The following is an 11,566-nucleotide window of genomic DNA, read 5'->3' on the forward strand; positions in this document are numbered from 1 at the left end:
TGTCAACAAAGAAGTATTAAAAAAAGTTGAAGGTTCTGAATAAAATTAAAGACATGCCAGGCATTACAAAACTTTTAAAAACTTTTATTGAAAGCCAAGCCAAAACAAGCGTTCTCTAACAATACTGCACCTGATGCATTGAGTCAAATTATTGCACATTTTATAGTTCAATTCATAAGCTTATTCATCAGAAAACAAAGTCTGTGAATACGTTCCAGCAGAACATGTGTCTAAAACAACATCACAGGTTCACATTTCGTACATAGTGTATAATAAGAAATAAATATCTGCTCTACAAACAACTGTACAGTTTCATATTCTTCATATATTTCAAACAAATGTCACAAAATCATTGGAAATGAGTATGTTGTTGGCTCATCCGGTTTCATGTGAACACAAGAAAAGGCACTGCTGGTGAAGGTTGTGTTCACACATGTCTATGGTACTTCTCAAAGCTAGATGATGATAGTTCATCTCTTTTTATTGCCTTGATCATCAGTTGCTGTAAAAGCAAGATGGGTTCAAATATCCAAACATTCCCATAAGAAATGAGTTCAGGAATCCAAAGACACAAGCATCCTTTAAACTGTTTGAACCTACTGGACCAGCTATTCTCAAGATGCTGATCTTGTTTCATCACTTCCGGTGGGCGGGTTTAGCTGATCCAGCAGATCCAGAAAGAGGGAAACGCGCTGGATAAGCGAGAGGGACTTCTCAGCCCGCAACAGCCGAGAATATACGTTCTTATATACTTTCACCTGTTCTTCTTCTTTAACACTGCGTAAGACAAATGAGACGTGGTCAATTATTAAGAAAACGATATAAAGCATAAACCATGTTTGTCCTGGAATAGGGAATTGTGAATATCGTATCCCTCACCTAAGTTTACGTTTGCTTGCAGAGCTGAGTTTAATCATCTGTAACAGCAGAAAGGAGAAACTGGGGACAAACACGCCGATTAACTTCACAACTTCGTCGGTGTCCAACTCAGAGGAGGTGCTTTCCGATCCCTGGACATCTTCAGGTTTATCAGAGGCTTCTGGGGTCAGTATCTGTCCACATACATCACAGTACAGCGTAAATCAGTAATGCAGATGTGCGCATGGCCAAAAGTAAACTTGCTGTCTATGTCTCAAGCTTTTTTCATTAAGTTATGTGTGCACTTTGTGGGTATGTAGGTACCACTTTGTCTTGTTGCTCCAGCAGTTCTTTATGGATGAGTTTGAAAGCGTGCCGAGTTTCGCACATCATCTCCAGAGCTCCGGTCAGAGTTTTCAATTTGACTGTGTTGCTGTTCTGACCTGAAACACCAAACAAGACATCTCATCTACGTTTCTACTTCTATCTCACCCTGGCTGTGTTTTATTTTTTGCTGCACGCTTCTTACCCGCCATGGTGAACTCTGCGAAGGCCACTCTCTCCAGCAGCGTTCGGAGCAGCTCGCACGGAGCGTCGCTCAGGTTTACGAAGAGCCGAACGGCTTTACTATAATGCTGCTCGGCTAGAGTCTTGTGTTGCTTCCGGACGCTCTCATCTCCGACCTGTAAAGAAATATGATTTGAGTGGAATATGATTGAGCGCGCTATTCCGCACATGCTCTGTGTGCACCTGACCATGTACCTGGTTACGGTAACAGCTGTGGTACATGGAAGCCAGTCTGTGGTGGATGGTCGCAGCTCTGTACTGGTAGAGCGGCTGGCGAGCGGATTCTGTCTGCAGGTCACAGTAGCGCAGTGACTTCATCATGGTCTCGGTGACTTCCCTCTCGATCTGAAACGAGCAGCACTCACGTCAGAGAGGTCTCAAAGCCCAACAGCAGTGTGTTCAAAGAGAATGAAGCATGCGTGTTTGCGGTACCTGCTCTTGTGCTTTGCGGGACAGCGGAGCGTAATCTTGCAGCAGTGTGGCCAAAGTAAAATATGTCGTTGAAAGTTCCCAGTTCACAGAATCCCAGACTGCTGAATGACTGTCCCGGCAGCCCAGAGACTTCAGGGCCCTCTGATAATAATCTATCGCCTAAATGGGAAATTTCACTTCATCAACCTTATATTATTATTACAGAAATTCAAAGGGTGATATAACACTTTTGGTAGTTTGATTCTTAATTATATGACCCCTCCTGAATCCTGTTTAGTTTGTATGTGCAAACCTTTTTGTAGTAGAGCGCTTCGTCGGGCGAGAACTCCCCGTGGCTGTTCTCTGATGTCATGACGCAGTGAGCCTGTGCGCAGATCCGCATGAGCCGTCCAATGTTACAAAGCAGCAGGGCTGTGTTCACAGAGTCTGAAATGGCTTGGAAATTCTGCATGCCCTTCTCGAAACACGAGAAACTCTTCTTCCACAACTCCTGCTCGGCCACACAGACGCTCTTTCGTGCTAATGAACAAAAAACTGAGATAAAAGCTTCTCTCCACAAATGACTTTAAAAAAGGTTATCGAAAGGTTGTACTAGGTTCAAACCCGGTAAGGAAGATCCAGTATCGCTCCTGCGTCTTTGGTTTTGGATTGTAATTTAAGGGTTACTTGCCCAACTCAACATCTTACCTCCTCCTTTCTCGGTCTGCATGGCCGCCGCTTGGTTCATGTAGAAGACGCCCATCTCGTTGCGGATGTTGCCGAGGCGCTTCAGAACCTGGCCTAGCTGCTCCTGTCCCAAGTCTTTCAGAACTCCAGAGGTTAACAGGTCATGGGCCGCCTCATAACACTTACAGCTGATGATCAGCTGGTATTCGAGGTCTGTGGCCAGTTCGGTGGCCATGCTAAAGGCTAAGAAGAAAAATAATTGCCAAGTATTTATGTTAGTATCTTAGTTAAACTGATAGGATGCCAGATGCTTTATCATGATGAGTTAAGAGGTTTGTGATGTAGCGTCAAGACCTTGGCAGGAGGTCTCGCGGTGCAGGCAGTGTAAGATCTCCTGGTCGTCTTTGGTCTGATAGCTGTATTCCTCTAGATATGCGGCTCTGTTGGAGGCATTTTGAGCCAACATCAGCTGAACATCACCGCATAGAGACAGACACTGACAGTGGAACAGAAGCACCTGTGGGTGGACACCACCGCTGATGGAGCAATACGCATCTAAAAACAAAGAATAAACATTTGGTACTCCAACATATCCTTAAACAGTTGCTTTGTGATGTGTATTTTTATAATTCAATAACCTGTGGCTTCACTGTAGCTCAGCTGGTGCTACCAAAAAGTCGATTTGGAAAAGTCAACCAAATTCATAGATGTGACTTGAAACCACAGTTTTCCAATCTTTACCCACTAAGCCAAAGTGACGCATGTTTGCTACATATTCTTACCATGGCACTGCAGAGCCAGTTTGATGTAACGCAGCGCACGACCGTACTTCAGCAGGTTGGTGGCAGCATCGGACAGGATGTAGTATGCCTTTGACGCTTTCAGGAAGAGCTGCTGTTTCACACGGTGATGCCAGCTGCCCGGGAGCATGCCGGAGCGCGTCGGCATCTTCAGTTCCTCATTAGACGGACCGACTGAACCATGCGGACAGAGAGACGTGAGTAATGATGATTAGGACAACATCGTTCTCTTGTTGAGCTAGTGGAGAAACACTAACCTCTGTCCAGCAGGAGTGCGATCTCCTGCTCCACTTCTCTTGCTCCGCTCTGAGATCTCTCCTCATACTTAAGAGGAATGGGGGTGCTGGGGTCAGCGGCAGGCAGGTCGGTTTCTTTCTTTATACTGCTGTCTACTGCCTTCAGACCCTATGAACAAAACAAGCATGTGAGATTTTGAATGCTTGTATTCGCATCAAACCTGCCAATTAAACCTCATGATGAAAATGATTTTAGCATGTCATGTCAAACCTGTATGACTTTCTAGTTTCTGCAGAGCAACAAAAGAAGATATTTTGAAGAATGCTTGTTACCAAACAACACTGAACCCCATTGACGTCCATTGTATGAACACAAAATCATTTCTCAAAATATCTTCTTTTGTGTTCCACAGAAGAAGAGTGAATAAATGATGACTGTACCTTTTTTTTAACTGTAGCTTTAAATATTTAAAACTGTAAAAGTAAAGTATAATAAAAAACTATATATTGCATATACACATTGTGTATGCTGCTGTCACCTTAAGAACATAGCTGAGAACCAGTCGACACTTCTCCTCTTTGTCTTGCGACACAGGGAAGGCACAGTTAGGCTGGAAAAGAGAGGAATGTTGTCATGATGATAAAACTTTAACAACGTTTGAATTCAAGTGAACAAAAAGAAATTGTTCTGAATCTTCAAATATTCATTATAAAATCATACTCTGATCTGGTGAGTGCTCTTGTATTTCTCAGGAACAGACAGCTCGTCGACAGACTTTATAACTGCCACGGCTTTGGAGTCATCCTGCAGCTTAGAAGAGCTGTCGTAGGAGCAGCTGTCGTCTTCATCTTCTTCCTCCTCCTCCTCCTCTTCATCACTGTAGCTGTCTTCAGAGCCTCCCCCCCTCAGAGATTCCCCGTTGCCCACTTCTTCATTCACATCATCTAACTGGAAGAGTTCTGCTAGCATGTAGTGGGCAGAGGCGATGATCTACACCACACATAAAAAACTTGAGAAATCACAAGTAGATGGAGAGGAAGAGACTTTTGTAGACTTGTACCTGTGGATGTCTCTCCTCATTCAGCAGTTTGATACAGTTGAGCAGTAGAGTTCGGATTGTGTCGTAGTTCTTCTTGTTTTGGCTTTTCTTTAGCATCATGCTACTGGCCACTCTGTCATAAACAACACATTTGTTTGGGATACTGATGCTGACCGGACGGAATATAAAAGATGCGGTTGTGAAGGGAAATCGTACTTGTAGAGCAGCACAGCTACAGGAAGCGTGAACGGATTTTGGCATTTCTCCTCAGCCGCTTCTTCGCACAGAGTCGTGAGGTCATACAGCTTCACGATGTCACTTCCACTGGCTGCATGGAGTAAGAGAATGTTTGTTAGGTAACTGAGTTGATTTAACAACAAGATGAAATAGCAGATTACAGATAACTGGCCTTTAAAGAGCCAGTAGGTGTGGCCTTCTTTAGTACAGTTGGATTTTAGGAACGACAGGATGTTCTGCGCAATGTCCTTCACAACTCGTGTCGAGAATCTGGAATTTTCCAAATCTGGGATGTCTTCTGTTTTTATCATCTCATATTTCTATAGACAAGAGGAAAGATTTTGGATACTCTGTACCTATATACACATACAAAACAAGATGTCTAATATTTGAAATTATGTTTCTAACCTGTACAATCCCATTGACGTGGAAACACATGACCAACTCTGGTACATTACACATCAAATTATCCAGCCAGTAGTCAATTCCTGTAAGGACGTTGATTGGTTTATTGTTGTCCCTGGTAAATGAAAAATCGGGTTATTTAAAAAATCCAGGATAATGAACAAAAGCTTTTAAATGCATATAGGTATTCTAAGAGTGACATGTAGTTAAACTAGATCATTCCTGCCAAAAGCAAATGTCGAAGTATGACCTGAGTCGTAGACTGACTGCCGGGTATCGACCACCTCCAAATATGGGCATATTTGATCCCACAAGCATATGGATATCCTCAAAAGTCCATAAAATATTACGGGCGAAGTCGTTCTTCAAACCCTGTGAGACACAGAGAGGCACAGAACACGGACTGTTTAATATGTGTTATTCATAAACCAGTACCACATATTACAGATTACTTAAACACGGAACAGCAGAACAGAACTGCAAAATGTGTCTGTTGAACAAACAGTGAGCCCACCTCGACCAATGATGCTACGTTGGCGGTTTGGGCTTGTTTCAATAAATCCAATCATTATTAAGCAAAATGTAAAATCAAGAATAGAAACACAAAACTTTAAATTGCCATTCTTATCATTACCTGACTATTTTCACCTTCATTGAACAGCGTTGGCAGATTCTGCTCTTTAGGAATTGAAGACACATGACCCAAAGCATATGTGTCCACCTGCTCCTGTAACAGACATGAAGAGGAGAGGACTCAGTACTATAAAACTCAAAATACACATCTTAAGAAATTAAGCTGGAGACGAAAAGACGAACCTCCTTTGGTATAGCAGGCTCTTCTGCATCAGGGGAGGAACTGCTGTAGGTGGCAGGCCAAGACGGCCCTTCGCCCCCCGACCCACAACCGTCGGTCTGGTCTGTATCTGACGGTACGGGCACAGCATCCCCATTACTGTTAATACTGAAGCACAGAGGAGAATAGTCAAATCAATACGGTGAGCTATTTCACAAGTTGTTTTGTTTAGTGCATTGGTTGGTTCTCACCTGTAATAGAGAAATTTGGAGAGAATGGCTTTCTCATTCCAATGTTCTTTACTTTTCTTCTTTCTCTGCCACTTCTGGTCAATGAGACGCTGATAAAACTCCTTCAGCCACGTCCAGTCTCCGGTCTGTAACATTGAATTCAGATGATCTCATAGTCATGTTAAATTGTCAAAATGTTGAGGTTGTGTGATAATAACCACACAATGAACAATTCCTGTCACCTGTGATGATCTCATGAAGAGTTCCTGAATGTCGAGATCATCCAGCAGCAGAGTGCCGCCCACTCGATGAACGGCCATGCTGACGTGAGATTTACTGTACGGGATCTTAAGCAACTTCTTAATGTTCTAGAGTAAATACACATATAACCAATTAATACATTTACCTACATCAACAGACATTCCTGCTAATAACAGAAGTCCAGACTCGCCTCTGAATCAGACACAACGTCAACATCGTCGCCAATGCAGTCGATAAAGTCATAGGCCATCCCAAAACTGCAATCGAACAGACAACGTACAGCAGAGACGTCAGCTTTAAAGCTCACATCTACACACAACGCAAACTACTTTACAACTCAAAAGTCAATCCAGACAGGAAGAAAGGTACCTGGAGAAAGGTTTGCTTTTCCTGCTGGACCCCAGCACAGTGGTCCCTGCGGGTCCCAGCTGGGCATTCTCTCGAAGCCAGTTAGCAGGAGGCAGTTTGAGGTCAGTCTTCTCCTGCAGTAATGCATAGGTGCTGGGAGGAGGAGCGGCCGAGTACTTCACAACTGCACGACTCTTCACTTCATTGTTACCAAGACAAATAACAGCCTCCTAGAGGTAAAGAGCTCAAATGTAAGTACACAATTTCAGTCTAAACTCAGGGGATGGACATAAGTCAAACTATTCAGTCATTGACATCACTCACAAGGATAAACACAGAATCCAAGCTATTGAATCTAGTTCCAGTATATTCTTTCTATACATATATTCGTATTATTGTTATAAAGACTCATACCTGTTTGTTGTCTTCACTGGCAGCACCGGTCTGCTGCTCTTCTCTCTGCTCGGACTCGGTCTTGTTATCCTGAGAGCTCATTTTTACCCCAGTTATCCATCCAGAATCTCCACAAAACGACGAATTAAAGTTTAACAATGTGAAATAACCGATTCTCTGACATTAGACATTGACTCGCTAAATTGTCTTTACTGTCTACACATATTACATAAACTACCCCAGCACACATTCCACCATCGTGTGCTTTTAATTTGTATTCTGCACGCTGTTTCAGCTTAAATATAGATGTTCTGTGTGTGGTATAAATTTGACACAAAATCGATAGCAGTTGGTTGAATATCAGAGTAACTAAGAGAGATGTTTTGTAGATTGTAGCTGTGTGTCTCATCTGCCCGCTTCTGTCTGAGCAATGTTGTAAACTTGCAGCCAATCTCACCCGGAAGCGGAAGCGGACGCGACGTCACGAAGTCCACCACTTTCTAGAAAAGTGAAGAACATTTTAGAAATGCTGATATGCTGTTGTTCATTTTTATTTTAAAAACCAGTATAATTATATATACCTAAACATATCAATACAATAGAATTATTTAAAATATTCATATTTAAGTCATGTTTATTTTTTATTTACACATTTTATAAATACATTCATATCGACAAATAATAATACAATATTATTGAAGCTGGTTTAACGGACAGCTTTTAAATATATTTGTCATGAATTAAAATATAAAAAATTGGGTGGTTTACTGCAACAGTAGTTATTGTAAAATTTTAAATAAATATCTAAATGTATATTACGTTTATTATTTGCTTAATCCTGTTTAATTTTCGTGTTAAATATGTTCAAACGTTATTTTCTTGATATGATATTTGGGTATTGAAGCATCTCATTGAACAAACTTTCCCCGTGAAGGTTTCATGAATAGCGACTGTGTTCCGTCGGCATGGTAACAAAAGCAATGCCGTTCACTTTCTCTCACCTGAGTTCACCTGCAGAGAGTCATGGCGGTGTATGTTTGACACTTAGGAGTTTCATTGTAAGTTATTTCATTGCTTTAAACGTTGAATTGTATGTTGTGACAATGAGTCAAGGAGGCAAGAGAACCTTTAACAAGAATAAGAACAGCGGAAACTGGGTAACATGCACACACACTCCTTTAAATCTGTTTAAAACTTGTGTAAAAAGTGTTAAGGGTATTTATTTTAGTTGTTGCTCTTGTCTTCTAGTTTAAGCATATAGGTACAACTCAGACAGAACAAACACGAGAACTGTGTACCAGCACAGGTTCAATGCTGGCACATGGAGTCCCTCAACCCCTGATACAAGGAGAAAAGAGATACCCCAAAATATTCATTAATCTTGAAAAGGTCAGCTATTGCCAACACACACTGACAACGAGCGAAAAAACTGTTAATTTAGACATTTTGCATAATTATATATTGCACTTTTTCTTTAATTTTTTGTTAGAGGACCTGTTTGTACTCTTTACGAAGCAATCACACTGATCTGTACATTTAAACAATCACATTATGTTTTCAAATGCAGAAATCAATGGGCAGAGACTTTACATTCTCAGCGCATGATAATCGTGCAGCTCTGCAGGACACTATTGACGTATATGATCAGGTGAGATAGTTATAGATATAAATGACACTTTACATTAAGGTACCCTTTATAAAGCATCTATAAATGTGTTCATTAATGGTGATCATTTACAAAGCATTATAAAGCAGTTATAACTGCATGAATAAAATGAGGGATACTAACGAAATACCTGCCAAATAGTGAGTTTTTATATGCTATAAATGCTTAATAAATGTATTTATTGATTCTTTATTTGACAGATTCACTATTAACTTGATGTTGTTTGCAATATAGGCTGTCAGACTGGACACTGCAGGGTGTTATGTTCTAATACCTGCTCACTATTTGGCAGGCATTTCATAAGAATCCTCCTTTTTATTCATGCAGTTATTACAGCTTTAAAATGCATTTGTAAATTACTTATTGATCATTAATGAACACATTTATAAATGCTTCATAAAGGGTACCTTAATGTAAAGTGTCACCAACAATAATTGGACATTTGCTCTTTCTTATGTCTTAGTTTTCGTGTGTTTGTGTAAATGAACAGGGCTTCGGGCGTAAGAAATGTCTTGATGAGCAACGACAGCATAACTCTCATTTCTGCCTGTGCCAACACCACACCCCGCTTGGGTCAGAAAAGCAGGACCACTCTGCCTATCAGACTTACTTCCTGCCCAAACAGGAAACAGAGGCCACGGGAGCCACAATTACAAGGCGCTTCCCCAGAAACCACTCAGCGAGGTCTCAAATAAACGCTAAAGCTCAGGCTGGAGAGTGCTTCATGTGGTTTGGGAAAGATAATTCTAAAGAGACCATTTCACTAAGTGTATTAGCCACCAGCAACCATTAATTCCATTAATAAGTCATCTGCGTACCCTCAGAGAATGCTGTAAAAACTATTTTATCCACCTATTTGTCATTCAACTTTCAATTAATGTTTATGACACTAAATATGGTGAAATATGAGAATTCTTGCTTGGTGTGTCATTACCTGCTTGTCACCAGCAGGGGGCAAATTATTTGATTTCATTCCATGTAAAAACAATAAATGATATTAGTAGCACAACATGACCCAGAATCTTTTTTAAGAGATGGAGCTTTCATAGCACATAGCACTTAATTGTAATCTTGTTGTCTTATTATCAATTATCAACTTTTGGAGGAAATTCCAGTTTGTTATTAAATGTCTGACTTTTGATTGACAGTTTGAAACCTCTTGTGGGACATGTTACATTACTTGGGTGTGTTCTTCAGATACAAAGACTATTTATGTCATTCACGTCAATTATTTTGCCATTACATTTTTGTTTTACTCACCTGGTGTCTTTGAAATCGAGAAACTGGTGTTATGCGGATACAGAGGGGAATCATTTGTGCCGAATTTCACTTTGAAAGAGATTAAACAGTGAGCAGAATTACATCATCTCATGTTCACAGAGAAATTCTAAGATTGGCATCTTATTTGAACAGGTGTTGCATTTGAATTATGGTTGTCTGTATGTGCACCTGCGAGAAGTATCATCCAGTGCCTTTCTAATACTCCTTTAACAACATGTCCAGATATCAGAAATACAAAGAGAGAAAGAGAGATATTCAGAGAATCACTGTATTTCATTCCCCGTTGTCTTATCTTCTAACATGCAATCCAAGAAAATGACGTCTTATAATTAAGTATTTATTGCTTCGATGGTAATAGAGCATTTCTTTCAAAACCAATTCATGAAAGACAAGCCTAAAGCATGTTGCCATGGCGACGGCACATAGAATTCTCTTAACATTGTTCTTTTAATATTGACTGACTTATTGTGGGGACAGCAATAATCTCTCTCTCTTTCTGTCTCTCTCTCCCTGTTTTTTTCCGCTGAACATTTATCTTAAAGGTTTTTTCTCCAAGTATTTTTTATTTATAAGACATCATATCAATGTTTAAAAACAGACAAACAGGATTTGTGTAATTGAATAATACTGTATGGGATCAAAGGAATTTTTATGTTTGAGTAAAAAAATTTGAAATTGGTTTGAATGTGCTGCATGGTGATCAGTTCAAACGCTCCATGAGTCTGTGATTTTTTTATTTCTATGACATTTTTTTTTCCTGAAAAGCAATCAAGTTGTCAATAGAGGTGCTAGAAATCTGTTAGAACAAACCTGTCGTGTTACCATGGAAACTAATGTTTCTATGACAAAGATTAATGAAAGGATGGTCAGGTGTCAAGGTACATTAGAATGCGTGGAGTTAATAGAGCGGATTCATCAGCATAAATCATTTCCGAATTAGATCTTTAACTTAAGGGCATTCCAACCTAATCACTTCGCTTCACTCGCCTCTCTACAATTAATATTGCCAGTTAATGAATTAATGAAACAATCTGGCATGTCTTACACGAGGGGTCAGGACAAATCATTTGGCCCATGTGCTTCTCGGCTGATTATATAATGAGCTCATCTTAACACTCTAATTAGCCCTTTTTTCCCCAGACAAGTGTAAACAAACGCTGCTTTGTGATGCAGAAATGAATTCAACCCGCAATTAAGTTACATTTGTTTCTGCTCTCCTTTGATTTTTGACCGTTATAATTCATGACGCATTATGCTGTTTTGTTTTCCAGCGAACACCGTGTTCTTCTAGATGTTGTTTTTGAGTGATATCACTCACTGTTGCTGCTCGGCTTTACCTCCTGTTTTCAGCTT

At 40.4% G+C, this 11,566-nt stretch overlaps 2 protein-coding genes across 2 annotated transcripts; one reads left to right on the forward strand and one right to left on the reverse strand.

The window, feature by feature from the left end:
* Positions 1–64: 64 nt before the first annotated feature.
* Positions 65–7,749, reverse strand: edrf1 (erythroid differentiation regulatory factor 1). Its single transcript, XM_079459144.1, has 25 exons — positions 7,288–7,749; positions 6,895–7,103; positions 6,716–6,782; positions 6,507–6,632; positions 6,286–6,410; positions 6,058–6,202; positions 5,876–5,968; positions 5,492–5,613; positions 5,245–5,356; positions 5,009–5,156; positions 4,816–4,927; positions 4,621–4,732; positions 4,281–4,550; positions 4,099–4,170; positions 3,581–3,728; positions 3,306–3,497; positions 2,878–3,078; positions 2,545–2,766; positions 2,150–2,376; positions 1,858–2,016; positions 1,621–1,770; positions 1,388–1,541; positions 1,183–1,301; positions 880–1,052; positions 65–777 (listed from the first exon to the last, which is right to left on the reverse strand). The coding sequence occupies exons 1-25, from the start codon at positions 7,366–7,368 to the stop codon at positions 615–617; spliced, it is 3,702 nt and encodes a 1,233-aa protein (XP_079315270.1). The 5' UTR covers positions 7,369–7,749; the 3' UTR covers positions 65–614.
* Positions 7,750–8,369: 620 nt separating this feature from the next.
* On the forward strand, positions 8,370–9,725 carry tex36 (testis expressed 36; the record flags this gene model as incomplete). Its single annotated transcript, XM_079459370.1, has 4 exons — positions 8,370–8,423; positions 8,515–8,655; positions 8,834–8,914; positions 9,423–9,725. 4 exons carry the CDS (start codon positions 8,370–8,372, stop codon positions 9,723–9,725), a joined length of 579 nt encoding a protein of 192 aa, XP_079315496.1.
* Between the last annotated feature and the right edge of the window lie 1,841 nt (positions 9,726–11,566).

The sequence above is a fragment of the Barbatula barbatula genome, assembly GCF_947034865.1.
Source record: "Barbatula barbatula genome assembly, chromosome: 6".
Classification (NCBI taxonomy): Eukaryota; Metazoa; Chordata; class Actinopteri; order Cypriniformes; family Nemacheilidae; genus Barbatula; species Barbatula barbatula.

Coding starts and splice junctions, on each gene's coding strand:
- edrf1 (XM_079459144.1), bottom strand. CDS start 7,368: ATGAGCTCTCAGGATAACAAGACCGAGTCCGAGCAGAGAGAAGAGCAG. Junction 4,171..4,280: donor AGAGCACTCACCAGATCAGA/GTATGATTTTAT, acceptor TCTCTTTTCCAG/CCTAACTGTGCCTTCCCTGT. Junction 3,729..4,098: donor TTCTCAGCTATGTTCTTAAG/GTGACAGCAGCA, acceptor TTTTGTTCATAG/GGTCTGAAGGCAGTAGACAG.